Raw genomic sequence first — 17,648 nt, 5'->3', positions numbered from 1 at the left:
AGATACTTGGCACCTTTATTGGCCCTTTTTTTGACAGTAAATGTTGAGTGGCATTTAGTGGATGATCACCTTCACCCCATTTAAGCACTGATTCAGGCAGGCCCACCTGCTTCCTTATGGTGAAATCATCAGATGTGGCCAGAGTTGTAGAAATGTTGTTCGGTTAAATGACAGCAGTGTCTGAGAGACACCAAATGGTGCCTTTGAACAGTCCTCTTTAAACTTCTAAAGTATTTTCCTTTGGTCTTGCTAATATTCTGCAACTCAAACCAGGTAAAACTATTCTGTGCCTGAAAAAAAAGAAAAGCAAGGGAAAGAATAAATCAAAACCTAACTTCCCTTTGGCTTTTATCCTTGATGTCATCAAAAGACTGAAAAGGATATTTCAGGCCTGGCTTTAGCCTGATGGAACAGCAGGGAAGTTCTTTTCTATTAGATCCTTGATACAATCACATCTGGTGAAATCACTGCGGTCACATCTGCTGAAATCTTCCATCATTTCAGATTTGTTTCAAAAGACTCAATCTTTCTGTTTTTAAAGGGCACGACTTCTTTTCCAGCCCCTCCTTGGTGCCTGGAATGGAGATTAGACATCAATCAAGCATCTTAGACACCCTTTGCCCTGAATGCTGCAGTCAGTTCTTGTCTCCATGTGCACGTGTGGGGGTGCAGCCTCTCGAGACTGCTCCAATTTACATTAGGGAATTTGGAAGAAACTGTTTGCAATTGTCTGTAGGATCAGGGTAGAATAGACATAGCAACTTTTCTGGATGCTTCATTTTACTGATAGATGCCCTTCAGGATGCCTCTTTTTGCCACTGCATGTCTTTTTGGGCCATCGATGGCTTTTGTGATCTTGGAAAGAAGAATGAGGGAGAGATGAAGTAGTAGGGGTGTGTGTCTGAAAAGGACCTTGCCTCCGGCAGTGATATTGTTGGAGAAAGCAAAGAAGAAGGAAAAAAAAGGAAAAATTAAGCACAACCCCCAGTCTGAAGTTTGTCAAGACTAAATCACTTCCTTTCTTCTTCCTGGTTAATGTTGCTCACGAACTCTTCTTTTAAGTATAGTGGATACCATCACAATCAAACATTTTTCTCTTCCATACTTGCCCTCAGCTAAAATAAGAAGTAAGAGCCACATCTTCTTGCTCTGTCTGTGGCTCTGTCTAAGCCCAGCACCCAAGGCCATGGAGCATTAGGAGGGGCTCACTCTTTGTTTGGAGGCTGTTCAGTTTGCTCTTTCCACCACCTCAGTGCCTATCCCAGGATTTGGACAGCCCGCAGAGCATGGAGGGCGCCTGCAGTAGGTGCAGCCTGCTGGAAGCAGACAATGGTCACTGAATTTATCAGCTCTGGCTCATTGGCTTTTACTGGAGGAAAACACAATGAAGTCTTTCAGGGCAAAAGTCCTTATGCACTATCTACCTGCTCACAACCCCTGATTTGCCTGAATTCCACTCTGCTCCCTGCTTTTGCCCATTCTTGGGTTTGTAAGTGCAAAGAGTGTTGACGTGTGGCAGCTCAAAGAAAGCTGTCAAGCACCTCAGGCTTCCAGTGAAACCAATGAGCCAGGAGCAGAAGGTAATGCAGGCCCCCAGCTTTGTTTTGAGTCAAGCTGTGACCTTTCATAATATCCATGGTGTTCATCTCCAGTCTTTCACTTGTGAGTTATGAGGTTATCAGTGACTTGTGATAGCACAGCATGTGGAGCAAGCTGATGCTACAAAGAACTTGTGTGTTTAGCTGTAGCTCTGCTGTCTTGGATGTGTCTGTACAGATGAAACGGCACTACACTTCCCACTAATGACAGCTTGCGTTCCTGGGGCACAGCTGAGAGGATGAGCTGGCCACAGTGCTCAGGGAACATGCTTAGCTCAACCTCCATTACATGAGACTTGAGCAAGGCTGAGGTGGATGGGAGATGGTGGATATTGATGTTGGGAAATTGCACTGTGCTGAACAAAGTCCTGATGCTCTCAAAGTATTCAGGAGTTTGGCCACTGCCTTGTTTGCTAGAAAATACACACTTGGATGCTTGTAACTGTCCATGTTCTATCAGCAGGTCAGTGCTCAAAGCCACCCTCCGTGTTTCCCTGACAAATCCACACCACCAGGCATCAGTGTGATTTCCTGGAGAGGCTTGGAAGCCAACCTGGCAGCCAGCGTTGCATCTCTTGTCCCAGGGGCTAATGCCTGTCCTGAGCTACAGCACTGCAGGGCAGCAAACAGAGCGTGGAGAGAGGGGGAAAAAAGAATAAAAGAGAGGCATCTGGGTCTGGGTAGGGAAAGGAATTTTGAGCAGGAGCTAGGAAGGACATCTGGAAGCCAGATTCTTCTCATTGAGACCACTGCAAGGAGCTGGTTTGGATAAATGAGAAGTGTTCTTGTTTCTCTGCTGAAAGCTGAAAAATGTGGTAAGAGTAGGTGAGCTGGTGTTGTAGCAAGAGGTGATATCTAGGGAAGTCATTGTGCTTTTCATGTCTTTTAGCTTGGCAAATAGTCTTACAAACCTTTTGGAACAGTAAGGCAAAATTTGAGACCCTGCATTGCCCTCTGCACTGCATGCTCTGTAATGAATGTCCCTTGGGGTGGTGTGGGGGCACCTGTGTCACTGACCGGTGTTGGGTGGAAGGATTAGCAAAAGTAAGACAGCTTTTCATCAGAGCAGAGTTGGTTGACAGGGCTCAGAAGTGGATTAGCATCACAGCTGCTCTGAGCTGCACACCAGGAATTCAGGGGTGGACAAATACGCCAAGCAGTGAAACTGATGTTTTTCTGTCTTTTGACTCACAGCAGGGACTGAGCCAGGGGATAGGAGTGTAGGCATTGCAGAAGTTCACGTGAGTGAATGGTCTCTGGCATGAGTAATTTGTTGGACTGGTTTGGCTTAGGTTTGCTTTTTGTTGAAGTCACGTTGGCTGAGCCAAAGATAGCATCCTTTTTCTTTTTAAGCCCATTTTTCCATACTCTGCTGGCTGAAAGAGGGAGTGCACAAGTGACATGTCTGCAACAATGCTATAAATCCAGACAGAAATAGAATTAGCAGTTCTTTCTGGTTCTGGTGTGTGTATCTGCGAGGTTGTGAGCTTAACCAGTCTGGGTTCCTCGGAGCAGAGCCGTGTCCGTGTGAACCTGTTGTGCCTTGGGACCTGACGCTTGGGTTTTGTTCCCGAACAATATCATAAAACTTTTATAGCAATGTCGTGACAAAGAGCATGGGAAGAGAAATAACTTAACCCTCTCATGCTAAAGCTGGTGTTCCAAATGCTTCTCCTGTTTCCCCATGCAGCAAATCCTTCAGTTGAATGTGGATCACCTGGGGAGAGAGAAAATGCAAGATTCGTGGAGATGAGGAAGAGAGAGAAAGCAGGAATCTGTCTTTGCGAGGATTACCATTTCTTAAATGTCTTTAAAGTCCATTCCTGTCCCAGAAGACCCTGACACATATCAGCAGCATTACTTGTTGGCACTTTTGTACTGCATTGTACTCCAGCATTGGTAGAACTGGGCTCTTAATCTATGTTGAATATGTTTTAATTGAATAAATAAATCTTTTATAGAGCCCAGAATCAATAGAGATGTTTCCATGCTATTTTATTTTATTTTTCTAGGTTTCCTAAGGACATTTAACTTTTACAACCTTACAACTTGTTCTGCAGTGTTTGCTAGTCAGCTATTGCATAATTGTTCTGGGGAATGAGAACCTGGGAATAATATGGCCCAGAAATGCTAAGAAGCAGAAATTAAATCGGCTGGTCTTCTCATAGGCCGCTATCCCTTCTTTCCAGGGTCATGGTGCCAAGCAAGTCCTGTGTGTACTCCAGTTTTATTCCTGGGCCTGCCATTGGCTTGATTTATCACCTCAGATGTTGGGGTCTTGGATGCCCTTTACATCTCCCTTCCCCTTTCCAGGCTGACTTTTGGCTGCTTAGCTTAAAAATTTGCTGGAGTGGAGCAATCATGGTTTTTATGTCTGTGAAGCCTGTGGCAGTTATAGGCCAGCAACTGGAGGATGGAGAAAAACCAAACAAGAGCCATGAAGCGGAAAGGAAATTGTACTTTTGCAGATATAAAAATCCAGGTGCCTACAGTTAGCCAGGAGTGATGGTCTGGGGTAATTCCTGTGAAAAATATTTCCTTTTTTTTGAACAATGGTTTCAATGGAAAGACTTGAGTTCTATAATAAAAATAGGCAAGAAGAGTTGAGCTTGTAAGTAGTTTCTAACCTGACTCTTAGCCTTTTAAATGGTGTGTTCTTGTGTATAGCACATTGGAGCTTCCATTTTCTTGTTAGTCAAGCCAAATTTATTGTAATCCAGTAAGATTTAATAATCATTAAGAACTAATGATTGCCTCAGCACGTATTAGTTTGGCAGATCGGAGCCTGTCTACTTTGTCTCTCATTGACCAACTTGCCATTTATGTGTCAGATTGATGACTGGAGAGTTCTGTAAAACAGGTAATGATCAAATGCTCCTGAAATGAAATTTAAATAAAAGCTATCTGGAACAGCCAGTGAGCCAAAGTAAAAAGCAAATTTTTGGCTTAGAAAATTGAAGCAACTTGGTGAGAGTGAAGGCAAACAGAGCTAGATTGTCTGTGGGGAGGTGCTGGTATGATCTGAACAGGCTTTGCAGTTGAAATTAGGTGTTAGGTAATTCTTTACTATTTTTTGAAGTTGTCAAGCTCCGAGTAAGTTCTTCTGCACTGAGCTCTGTGGTTGCATGTACAAGCAGAGACTCTGACTGGAGAATTTGCAGGTAAGTAAGATATGGAAGGACAGAAGAAAACTAAAGTTGAGAAAAGACGTTCCGTGTAATATTTCACTTGACTCAAGAACTTTGGTTGGTTTCTGTGCATGCTCTAATTGTGGGCTGGCTTAGTGGAGCTAACTCGTGGCTCCTACTTCCAACACGGTAGGACTCCTTAGCTGGTTTTCTTAAATTTCACATTCCTGAATGGAGCTGCCTAATTTCCAAAGCACTGAAAACACTGAGGACGAGGATGGTTCCCAGCCTGTACCTGCCTTTGTGCCCTGTCAGGAGGTACCACTGTTGGATTGAACTGTACAGCACAGAGGGCCTTTCTAGAAGTTTTACACTAGGTTAGTTTATCCAACAAAAAAAAAAAAAAGGCATGTGAACGAGTCTTTTTTTTTTTTTATGTTTATTCTACCAGAAATTGCAGTGCAGCCCTTGAACAGTGGTTTTGGGGGTCACATGCTCCCCTGTGATGCCAAGACCTGGGTTTTACTTTTTGAGATAGGTGGTGGTGGTGAAAATTCATGTCTCTTCCCCTCCAATTGTGTGTTCCTACCAGCCTGGGTATAAGTGGGGCTGAGCTGTTTTGAAATTGGAGAGATAGCAGAATGTATTGAATTAGAGAGGGTCCTGGCTGCATGTTGGCATTTGCCCTGGGCATGGGCCTTCCTGCATAATAGCATTTTCACAAGGAGGGTATTCATGCTATTTTGTGACTGCTTATTGCAAATCACACTCTTCACCTTGAATCTGCTAGAAATGTATTGAACTTTTTTTTGGTCCTCCTTGAAGGAGCTCATTTTTTAGATGGAATTTATGAAGAAGTGTTGAATCAGATGTATACAAGTACCAGGAACTGGTTTTAAATAAGAATAGGTGCATGTGGCTGGTCGCTGGCCACTGTAGCATGCAGCTCTTCTCTGTGCTTTGCCTGGGATAGGGACATGGCAGAGGAGATGCTCTTGGGATCCAGGTGCTCCAAGCCTATTCCCAGCTCTGTTTTGCTAAATGAGTATTTTGGGGGTCCTCCCTTCTTCTCGTCCTGCCTCTTCACCTTGGCAGCGAATTGCTGAGTTGCTAATCCTCCAAGTCAATGTAACACAGTGGGACCACTGTGGGAAATACATGAAGAAGAGCTCCAAAGCAGCATAAATCCCTGTGAGATGGAGGCTTCGCTGTTAGTTCTGGAGGGAGCTATAGCATTTCAGCATGTTTGTCCCTGCTACTGGAGAGTTATTGATGGGCATGGTAGCAGCTTTATGAGTAAGAAATCACATGCCAGGCCAAGTGGTTTGAATAACCGAAACTTTTCTTTCTTCTTTAAGGTGAATCCTGGTGGCAAGACGCTTGAAGAGAGGCGGTCCAGTTTAGATGCAGAGATCGACTCTCTGACCAGCATCCTGGCCGACCTGGAGAGCAGCTCTCCATACAAACCTCGAACTCAACAGGTTAGTGGCAAGTTGCATAAACAGAGAGTGGGAAAGGGGCCAGCATCGACTTCTGGAGTCAATTTGCTAACTGCTTGGTATTTGTTGCGAGCAGGCATGCCAGTTCCTCCTGATAGCATCCAGATGTGGCTGTCAATGGGGAGAAGGGCGCAGCTGCTCTGAGGGGGCACGGGCTCAAAAGCTGGCGCACCTCTGAGGGAAGGGCCTCTGATCCTGATTGTTAGATTGCCATGGAGATTGTTGGAGAAATACTTGCAAAAGTGGCACTTCGTTCTCCTCACTGTCAACCAACAATAGCTTGTGAATTAAAACCTGCTCAGTTCACAAGTACTTTTATGTTTTTATTTTCTTGTAGTTTTTCTGATTTTTTAACTTTTATCTGTCACGCTGCCAGAAGAATCCAGATATCTGCATCTCAAGTTGTTTTCTTTTGTTTTTGGCATCTAATCAGTGGCGACAAAGTGGCTTGGACCGTAGCTCAGCTGTCAGGGTGGCTGTAGCCCAGCAAGGCAGACAGGAATTTGCACTTCTCTGCTGTGTCTAGACGAGGACTGCAGGGGTGACAGTGGCTTGGCTAATTTTTGTCACTCATCTAGATAGTGCTTGAGTGGAGCTATTTAAGTTCTAGTGAGAAGTCAGCTATTTATCGGAGGAAGTGATGACACCCTGATTGCACTTTAAAAAAGGGGAGTTCTCGAGATCTCATAAAGTCATCCCAGATATGTTTGTGCCCAGTTTTGCCCTGTCCTTCCTCCCTATCCTCATGATTGGTCTCATTTCTTACATGCGTATGGGTCTGTAGAGATGCATGCAGCTATACATATGATGTATTTATCTTACTAAAACCCCAGAAGTCAAGAGTATCAAAGGAATAGGTGAGTCATGGGTGCACACCCACTATCCATACAAGGCTTCTCTGTGGTTTTTGGCTTTTTTTCTTTCTTTTCATTGCTGCATTTCTTTCAAGTAGCTGAGAACTGATACTTTTGGAGCAGAACTAAAAGTAGAGATCAGAATCTGCTTAGAATTGCTCTTGTTAAAGTTTATGAACTGAGCAAAAGCAAAGTGAAATCAGATTTGTGCACATTTCAAAGTGTCCATCTGCACAGAGGGGCTCTGGGTTTCCATCCCTTCTGCAGGGACCTCCATATTAAACTTGTCTTTTATTCTAGCAGCATGTGCCCAGATACTGGATAAACTTACAGCCTTGTCCTTGAAAAATAGTCTAGTATGGGTTAGTCAGTCAAAAGGAGCAACAATGTAAACCAGATACAGTTTAGTCCTTTTCCCAGTGAGCTTTTGTTGTTGCGATAAATGAGACAAGTTCTGCTCAGGCAGAATAACCCATGTTCATTTTGTTTGTGTGGGCCAAGCACACGCAAATGCACAGCGTTACTGGGAAATGCTTTATAGTGTCAAAACACTGTGAGTGTTAACTGAAAGAGATTTGTGCTCCCCTTTTCCTTGGGAATGCCCACGGTCAGCTCCAACATCTTTGTAGTAACTTCTCTACCCACTTTGCTGAGCATTTGCAGTTTGCTGACAGTGCTGCTGCCTGTCTCCTGATACCTCTGTCTTTAGGATTGGGGGTTCTGTGAATAGGTTGGTTTTTTCATTTTTATTTTATACCTTTACCATTAAAAGAAAAAATAATAAAAAAATCACAGCATCGAGATGCAAACTTCTGCAGGTATATTTGAGTTTTTGGAAAATTTGAAGTCATAGTCCAAGTTTGGGCATTAGACTCCAAGATGACATGTGTTATTTGGTGCATTTGCTCATTCCCATGTTTTTTTGCCCAGAGCTCAGGTGGGGGCTCTGCAGACTTTTCTCCCCTTACCCAGGAGCAACTGGATGTTTAGGCTTCCAGGTGCATTACACACTGCAATCCAGTGGGCAGATTAAGCTGAATTTCATCTCTGAGATCAAATTCCAACTTTCTTTATTCAGTTTATCAGGCTTCTCAGGATTTATTGGTTAATGTAATGATGTCCTGTGAAAAGGTACAGGTAGAACAACTTCTAACTAGAGCTGTTAGAGAAAGAAAATGCCAGAGTTGGATGTATTATCTGCTGTAATTAAAGAGTACTCAAACAAGTCCTTGAAAGGTGGAACTAGAATGTAAAGCTTTGATATTTTCCTTTGTTTGATCTGTACTAAGTATTAAAACTGGTGAGTCATTTGATGGTCTTATAGTAGGATAATAGATTAGGCTGCAAATTGTAAGGTACTTACTCAGAACATCAGCACATTTATTGGATTACACCTTAGCTGACCTTCCCAAATTTATCAGAATAATGGCTGCAGATAGGAAAACAGAGTTGCGAGTTGTTTTCGGAGAAGACGTTTTCAGTTGTGCTTATGCGGTTAAAGCATTATAATAATTTTATAGGAATACCTTGCCCTTGGGGATACTCCTATTCTGGAATAAGAAAAATTTTATTGTTAAGTTCCTTTTTTATATTATCTTCAAGACAGTTTTAAAGCAACATAAGGTAAATTTTAACATAGTTCTGTCTCAGTGGAGTAGGAGTGATAGCAGAGTAATAACAAGTAGTTTATTTGACATACCCTGCCTGTTGGCATAAATTCACACAGAGGGAAGCTCTATTGATCCTTGATATGACTTCAAAATTGCAGAGAAACACTGCACCAGGAGCTGCCTCTGACACAGGGATGCCCTCCACAGTAGGCCTGGAAAGTCCATGGTGTTTCTTGGAATGGGTGGGCTAATACCAATCCTAGACAGTGTCCCCTAGCCAGCAGATTTGCTGCTGAGACATGGATAAGCATGAATCTCTGCACCATCCCTGCATTGCTTACCTGGGTGTCACTTTGATAACACTTTTTCTTGTGCCAGGCAGGTGACAAGGACACTTCCATGAGCTAAAAATGACCACCATTAATAGAAGGCAGGAAGAGAATTTGGATACCTATAGTCAGCAGTGCCCTCCTTTTACCTGGTGGTCCTGCGTAATTCAAGGCAGCTGAGTTGGAAAGCAAAAGTGGAGAAGTCACCTGATAGCTGCTTCCCATGGCTTGGGCAGAGGAAGTAGGATGTTTCTGTCCTGCAGAGCTGTGTTGCCCTCTGCTCTGAAGTGATGAGTTTGAAAAGCATTTTCTTAACTTGTGTCCTTTACAGAGCCGAGAAGACCTTTTCTCCACACAGCAGCAGGTTTGGTGGGAGGAGATCCTTCTGCAAGTCAGGTATCCCAGTGAGAGTCAACCTCAATGTGTCTAAACCTCAAAGTGAGAGTCTCTCAGGCTTCATTTTAGGAAAGTTCATGTTCTGTCTTGAGGCAGTTGTTGAGTCTCCTTCAGCAGAGGTTTTTCAGCCATTGGTAGTTTACTTCATATTGGCCATCAATACTGCGTGGGTAGCTTTCAATCACTATCACCTCAGAGCCAGGCTCAGTTCATGTCTTGCAAGTGTAAATCTCTGACTGAATCACAGAACCAGTCAGAAGGGATTTAAATGGAGGCTTTTCCTTTCAAAATTGTGCATCTCTAAAAGCACAGAAAATTACAAGACTAAATCATCATAATTAGCCTCAACACAGCAGCATCTAAGGATGGTTTCTGTCATGTGAGGTGGTGTAGGAGAGCCTGTATTTAAAGAATTCAGCTTGAGCTGAAGTTTTAGAAAGGACCTGTGTGACCTTCATCAGCATGACCAGTTCGAGCCCTCTGGTACAGTAAAATTGAAATGGAGATGACCAACACGATCTCAATATTACCATGACTGCAGTGGCATGTGACATATAGCTTGCCTTGGGTATTGTTTGAAAAACTGCAGATGCATTATGAAAAAAATCTAATTAATATTTTCCTCCTGTTTGTTAAAGTTTGGGAGTGCTGGTGTGATGGGCAAAGGACAGAGCTTCTCTTGTGTAGCTGCAATGTGTTTCTGTGTACATATTACACCTTATGAATTGCAGTAACTCATTGGAAAGTTCAGAGGCAGAGAACAGCCCACTGTGTTTTTCAAAAGTCAAAGGAAGGCATTAGTAAAAGACAAGACATTAGGTGCATAACTTCCATGGATGGGAACAGGGGCTAGTCCTAAATTGTGTGAGCTCCCTGAGTAGAGGCCTGGTGCATGCTGTGGTCATCTGGGTCCTCTATTAAGTGGTATTTTTCCCAGTTTTTACTTGTTCTGCTTAAATTCTTGCTTAAGAGATCAGTGCAGCAAGACCCTAAGCACAAAAAAAAAAAAAGGCAATAGAGAAGCACCAAATTTCAGCTCATAAAATAAATGTTTGCATTTTTTGAAAAACAAGAAAACTTCATGGCTCTGGAGAAAGGGATTCCAGCAGAGTCTGTGAAAATGAAATACTGAAAACAGCAGCACATGAAAGCTCAGGATTTTTTGTCCCTGCTGTGAATTATGTATTGAATGCTGATTGCTTTGTCTGGAATTGGATACCTACCTTCTGAAACTCTTGAGTTTTATCCTGAATTTCCAACAGAATGTCTGTTTGGCAAAATAGCACTTTGTGTGAAGTGTACCAGGCAATAAGATGTACCTGATCCAAAGGTATTTAATGTTTTTTTTAAAAGCAAATACTGTGTGGCCAATATTGGTGAAGTATTTAAGTAGCAAAAAAACTTACTTGCCTGTACATCATGGTCAAGATGAAATCTATTTGTGTACAGCTCTTAGAGGCAGCTGGATCCAGAGGGAGCTGGGCTGGCACTCTGGAGACCTATTTTGTTCCCAGCTACCACCACTATGCTAAATGACCTTGAATGTAGTGTTTCCTCACTGCTTCCTCTCAAAATCTCTTCTGTCCTTGTAGCTTTGGAACCTCTTCAATGTAATTTGCCTCTTACTACCCATGTATATGGCATTTAGTAGTGTGGAACTGTGGTCTGGGCTGAAGGCCTTTAGGTGATGTAGTTGTACAAATAGTGGAAAAGAGGAATTATTTTTTTCATATAACAGATGGGGAAAATGAAGGCAGAATTAGACAAGATATCTAAGGCTTCATGCCTGTGTCCCTACCTCTGTGTCATTGCCCCCAGTACTAGACATCTGCTGCTATCCAACACTGTCAGAAAAAGTGAGTAATATTTTGAAGGAACAGAAGCTTATTCTCAATGTGAGCTGCAGAACAATAAAAAAGTAAAGAAAATTAAATTAAAAAATCAGTGATATATTTTCATTAAGTTCCAAACATACTGGGAAATAATGTCTTGAAATGACTGGAATTTAAAAAGGGATTTAAATGTTTGACAGCACTAGTTGTTATTCCATCACTTTTCCTGACAACCAGTTGAGGATAATAAAAGCAGTGAAAAGGCACTGGATGTATTTTTTTGCAGTGATGGGTCAGGATTGAACAGTATCAGCTACAGAATGGCAAACCATGGAACAAGGCAAAATGTTGAGTGCTGAAGACTCCTATGAGGACTCTTCCGTGTGAATTTCTAATTTTAGTGCTCCACTTACAGCTGCGTCAGGAATGCACGGCTAAGAGTTCGGGTGTTTTATCTTTGTTTATGCAGAGCTATATCTCCAACCATGAATAAAAGGCTCCTACTCAGCAAGGAGCAGCACATTTCCTCAGCTTAGAGAAAGATCATTGTGATTGCTCTTGGTTTGGGCTGTGAGGCCCTGTGAAAAACAGATCACTGAATCAGTGAAACAGTCCATGCAAATTTGCTAGTCCAGGCTCAGAGTCGATTTCATTGCTCCTATTATTTGCCTGAACCTGGCTTAGGTTGGTGCATACCAGAAAAAGTTTGCAAGTGAAGTCCTCTCCAAATGGAGTAATTGTTAACATCCCAGTTGTTGTCAGGAATGTTTTTCTTTCTTTTAAAAAAGAAAATTTAGGAGTAGAAGCAGATTGAGATTGATTTGGTGGGTTCAGTATTAATTCCTCCCCCCTGTAGTATTCATGTGACAGAGAGCTTTATGGTTTCTCTGTTATGGGACTCCAGGGGACATGGCTGTTTCAGATGTTCAGGTTGGGCTGAAATCAATGGCTTAGCTTCTGCCATCTTCACATATAATATTTGAGGTAAAAAAAGTTTCCTGGCCTCTTTCTGCTGCTCTGAGCATGTGGGCATCTGTACAGCTTTGCCAGAGAGGCTTCTGTGTCCAGCAGCACAGCATGGTAGCCAGGCAGTGTTTTCCCAGTTGCAAGAGGGTCTGTCTTTTTGCTCACTTGAGGTCTGTGTGTTTTGGGTTTTCTGGGCTTTTTAATCTCCTAGTTTGTAGGACAGAGAGGCTCATTGACCTGTCTGCTGAAACTGAGAAGCATCCCCTGTCCATCCTAAAGGGTTGGTGACCTTTTGGTAGGACTATCCAGCTATTTCAGAGCTTCTGTGCTACATACTGCTTTCCCTGAAAACTGTGAGTACTGCCATTTTGCCACTGACCTGGATGGCTCATGTAGACACAGAGGGATAACAGCCTCTCATAGAGATGTGCCCAAGCTGGTGTTGAGCTGGTGAGCTCCAACCCTTGTAGCAGCATCAAAGGGCCTTGCAGTCTCACTGCAGGGCTACTGGCTAGGGCTGTTCTCCATGGGCTGTGACAGTTTTGCCATAGTCATGGACATCAGGAATTGCATGGGCTGTTTTAAAGATGGGGTCACCTCTGAGAGCTGCACTTCTGCTTCTGGCTGCAGCACACTGGCTTTGCTGCTTGGAAAATCTGTGTGGGTTACTGAAAGTTGAAAGAGAGAGTCCTGTCTGGAGTAATTTCAGTAGGTTCTTTGCAGCCCTAAAAAAGCAAGGCCTTTGTATCCAGAAACCCTTCCTCTTGTGGTTCACCTCCTGAAAGGCAGAGTGACATTCCCACTGTGCCTGGGTGGTGTTTGGGACGGTCCCAGGGTTGAAGGTTTCTCAGAGCACCCCTGTGGGTGTGTTGGCTGTGAGCAGCACACATCTGTCACGCCTGACATGTCTGCAGGAAGGAGTGTGCACAGAACAGACATGTTCAGCCACAAACATGTGAGCTGGGAGGCATAGCCAAGAGATGATTTCACGTATGTTCTGATTTAGTCTTTCTCTGTATGAAGGGGGAACTTTCCTGCCCTCATCAGCTCCAGCCAGTGCATGCAGCAAACTAACTCTGCTCTGATTAGCAGATGCTTGAATTGGTTGCATCTGCTGGTATGTATTAAACCTTAATCCTTTTGATAAGAGCATGTCCATGAAGATTTTTAAAGAAAGTTTTCTGAGATCCCAGATTATCAGCTTGTCACAGATGAACAGGATAAGAGTGACCTTTGCAGGGTATTATTTCTTCCACTTGTGCTATCAGAGTGAAAATAAAGCAGCACTACTCCTGCTGTTTCTTTTTTTCTGATATATAATCAAGTTCACAGAAATATCAGGAAGGTTTTCTTTTCCCCTTTCCCCTTTCTCTTTTCTGCATCCATTTGGGTTTCCTGCCTACGTGCTTGGCTGCAGCTTTAGATGACGGCTAGTGTTGGATATATTGGACTTTAAAATCTGTGCAGGCATCTCAAATTTGTGTGTGGATAAAGATAAACATTTACTTTGGGAACAGTGATAAAAAGCAAATAGTACCTCATAATTTGGTCTTTTCTCATTCTGCATTTGTGATTGTTTTGCAATGAGTGGTTGAGAGCAGAGCTCTTATTTTCTAAAGCTGTTCAAGGCCTTCTACCTATTTTTATGTTTTGCGTTCTATCTTTTTCCCCATGATGGGACTAATCTGCTGTATACCATCATCTCAGGAAGCCTGTCATCATTTCCCCATCCTCACTTTTTGGCATTTGCTGTGGTTTGGCACTCTTCTCAAAGGACCCGACACACTTCACAAGCTGTCCGTGTGTCCAGCCAGCAAAGAGCAGCTGCCTCTAGGGCAGAGACCTGTGTTTTGTTGGGATGCAGACTCTGCTTGTGTTCTTTCATGGGTCGATGCATCTGAGTGCTTCAGCGGCGTCAGATTTACCACCATGACAGCAGCCCTGTGAAATAGGGAAGTGTACTGGCTGTCTCATGGGCAGGAGAGGAACCAAGGCACTGGGTGATCAGATGACTTAGTTTGTGCCTGGGTCACCAGAGGAGCTGAGGCCATGGGCCCCCTCATGGATTTATCCTACTCTCATAGCACAGGTGAATGGATGGGCCCAGTCCATGTGAGAGTGTCCCCTGAGGAGGATTTAGAGAGGTCTTCGATGTGGGAAAACACATCCATCTCTGCCTTGGAGCGAGTGAACCAAGCAAGGGAAATAAAAACCCTTATGTTTCTTCTGTGGGAGGGTGCTGCTTGATACTCAGCTACAGTTTTGTGATTTACAGGCAACAAACTTCTTGAAGTGGTACCTTGACAACAAACCTTCAAGAATTTAAAGCCTCAGGCCCAGAATGTTGTGGTGTTCTGGACCTGTATCATCACTCTCTGATCTATGCAACACTCCAGAAGTGGGAAGTTGTTTTTTTTTCCCAGGTGCCAACGGCTGAAAGTTGAACTTAGTCCTCTGACACAAGGCGATGATTTCCCCACGTGTGTGGCAGCCGCTCTCCTGCCCAGTGCCCATCAAGGAAATAGCTGGGGAGTTTTGAACTGAAAGCACAGTTGATGATTTCTTCCTACCCAGCATCCATTGGTGTCCAGCAGTTGTCTACTCCCCAGATACAGTTTGAGTCCTGTGACCACTTTCAAGTGCATCTAAGAGATGGGAGTGTGTGTGAAGAACTCCGTGCTGGGCAGGAGAGACCCAGCTCTGTGCCCTGGGGGGCTGCAGTGAGGTGCTGGCTGTCTTCACTGTGGCCCATGGGCTGGCCCATCCCCACATGTGTGCAGTGAGCTCCCAGCCGGCTGCGTGTCTTGCAGGCAATCTGAACTTTTGCTCTTCCAGACTGCTGTAACCAGGATCTCTGACCTGGAACCTGGATTGTTTGGCTGACAAATGCCAAGGCTAATACTAGCAGGAGAAGGGAAGCAGGAGGGGCAGTCAGGAGAGGTAACAGATGAGAACAGGAAGAGTCAAGAGTCTGCTCAAGATGCAAGACACAAGTCCATAGGAAGTCAGGCTTCCTTTGCTCTGCTCTCGTTGGTTTTTGTTCCTTTTGTGTTGTGTTTTTCTCTTCTGCACAAAGGAGGAACCAGCTGCATTTCCCTCCCTGCTAGGGAAAGGAAATAGTTCAGAGCCAAGGGAACAGTACAGCAACTTATAGAAACACCTGCATGACAATACATCACTTGGGACTTTGCTCCCACTGTGGCCTGTGCTGGGTGTATTCCCCAGGCCATTTCCACCAAAGTGGGAATGATGACTTTGTGGTTTGTGCACCACATTCACAGCAAGGAGGGCATTGCCTTGGTATGCCTTTGAATTGTCTCAAATCTATCCAGAGACCATTGCAGGGCAGGCACAGATCCTGCTGATGGGAGTTACTGTTGAGCTATGCTCTTTTGAAGAGGAGGGCAGCTACCTTCTGCCCTGGCATGGAAAATGTGGCCTTCCCAAGTTTGCCCTGGTTAATTACTAGTGCCTGTTTGCATGAGCACCTGCAAATTTTCATGAATTTATCCTTGTGGTGCCCAGAGGAGGGAGAAGTTTAATTCTTTTGTTCTGCAAATGGAGAACTGAGGCACAAAGAGACCATACAGTTCATTGTAAGACAGGGCCATGGGCAGACATCAGTGTTTCTGAGCTGCTGGTGTCATTTGTTGCTCCCTCCTGTCTGACATGATCTGTTTTTGCAAGGGTCTGCCCTCCCTCTGTCTAGAGAGGGAGGACCTCTCCCTAGAGCCCTTGCTGGCCGGTCCAGAGGCAGGGCAGATCTGTTTCCAGCCTCATTTCAGGCAGGGCTGCCTGTAAGGATTTAGAGCCCTATGGAAATGTGAGAGCTGGCCTTGTAGTTTCTACATCAGACCCTGCTACCAGTGTGTAAATAAGCATGGTACATTTGTAGCCTGGACATATCAGGATTGTTCCAAGATGTTCCTAGTTCAAAGTCTAGTTCATTAAAGTAAGAGGCAGAGGCATCTGTGAACATTTCAAGGGACTGTGTCTATATTTTCTCTTACTGATTGCCTTTTGCCTTCCTGTCTGGAACCTTTTGAGAGATGACTGTGATGCTGAAATGCATTGTCTCTTTCTGTATACTAAAGCTGCCTAGGCTAAAAAAAACCCCAACCCACACCCAGCCTGTATCTGAAAGCTATGAATTGATAGATCCTTGCTATAGCTCTTCAAATAACTCTAAATTGTTCCAGGCTGTTACAGTTTCATTGTAAGGAAGTTCCTTCCTTGACTCAGACTTCTTTGCATCACAGTAAAATGCAGTTAGGTGACGTACTTATTGTGGCTTGGAAGCACTTACAATTTTCTCAGCCTTATGTTGTCAACTTTTACTCAATAGCAGGCGTGTGGACTGGTGTCCCTGTGCCGGTGTTAGCATATATTATCACCATATGGTGTTTCAGTAGTGAATAGGAAACTTCTATGAGTATGTAAAAGAGGATGAAATGGAAAAAAATATTACAGCAAGATAAAACTAATGTGCTGCTTCACTTCTGAAAGTGAGCACTGTAACTAACTGCTGTTTCTGTGGGAGATGAGTAGTGTCCAATGAGTGTTACTGTATTCTCACACAGATTTAAAAACAAAAACCAAACAAAAAATGGACCTGGACAGAAAAAATGAGATTTCGAATGAGTTATAAATACTTCTGCCAATGTTTGCAGTCTGAGCCTGATTTCTCCCTGCCCAAACAAAATATTTTGAGTCTTAAAATGAATTCTTCCCTTGGAAGGTAGTTTCATGTGTATAAGTAGTACAAGCAAGGTCAGGTTGTGCAGTTTGCATGGCATTATGTGTAAAGATAGGTAGGATCGTTGCAATTGTCTCACTTGGTTGTCAGCATAACCCAGTTCAGAGACTTTGCTATCTTGCCATAGGTTGTTTGTCTTTAGATTGACAAGAGACTGAGTAAGTTATCCACTCTGGAGTGATTTGTAAGGTGTTGGTGAGAACCCATTCCTGTCCCAGGAAACTCAGAGCCATGAAGAATTGCCATCTTGCTAAACAGCAATCACTCCAGTCATTCTGGGGTCTCAGCCAATTTTGATGCCTTCTTCCAAAACCATTAACTAGGAGAATCCAAGAAACATGGGAGGCACAGTTGTGTTTGCATCCAGCAGAAATCCAGGATGCCTATGCATTTTCAAGCTGTGATTATCAAGCTGGGAAGAGAAGGTGTTGGTATTGATTACTTTGCTGGTTTACAGAAGGATCAACCATGCATTACATGGAATATCTGTGCAGTTAAAACCCTTTTGCAGTCTTAAAAAGCGATGGATAAGTCACCATTGTTCAGCTGGATTTTTGACCACTGTATAGTTCATCTGGGAGATAGTACAAATATTGTTTTGAATTCTATTTAATCTTTTTCTGGAAAGATTTTGACTGGAGTCTGCATCAGCAGCTGATGTCCAAAGTGCAAAACAGGGC

At 43.6% G+C, this 17,648-nt stretch overlaps 1 protein-coding gene across 12 annotated transcripts in view; it reads left to right on the top strand.

Moving 5' to 3' along the window:
- Positions 1 to 17,648, top strand: part of LPP (LIM domain containing preferred translocation partner in lipoma) — a 425,132-nt gene that overhangs the window by 247,870 nt on the left and 159,614 nt on the right. For all 12 annotated transcript variants that reach the window (XM_071566772.1, XM_071566774.1, XM_071566769.1 and 9 more), the window contains one exon: positions 6,085 to 6,207. In XM_071566772.1, coding sequence (XP_071422873.1) covers positions 6,085 to 6,207 — 123 coding nt within the window. The remainder of the gene's footprint in view (positions 1 to 6,084; positions 6,208 to 17,648) is intronic.

Source organism: Pithys albifrons, chromosome 11, assembly GCF_047495875.1.
Source record: "Pithys albifrons albifrons isolate INPA30051 chromosome 11, PitAlb_v1, whole genome shotgun sequence".
NCBI lineage: Eukaryota > Metazoa > Chordata > Aves > Passeriformes > Thamnophilidae > Pithys > Pithys albifrons.
Note: the sequence above shows the minus strand (reverse complement) of the source record. Positions and strands in the feature narration are given on the sequence as shown.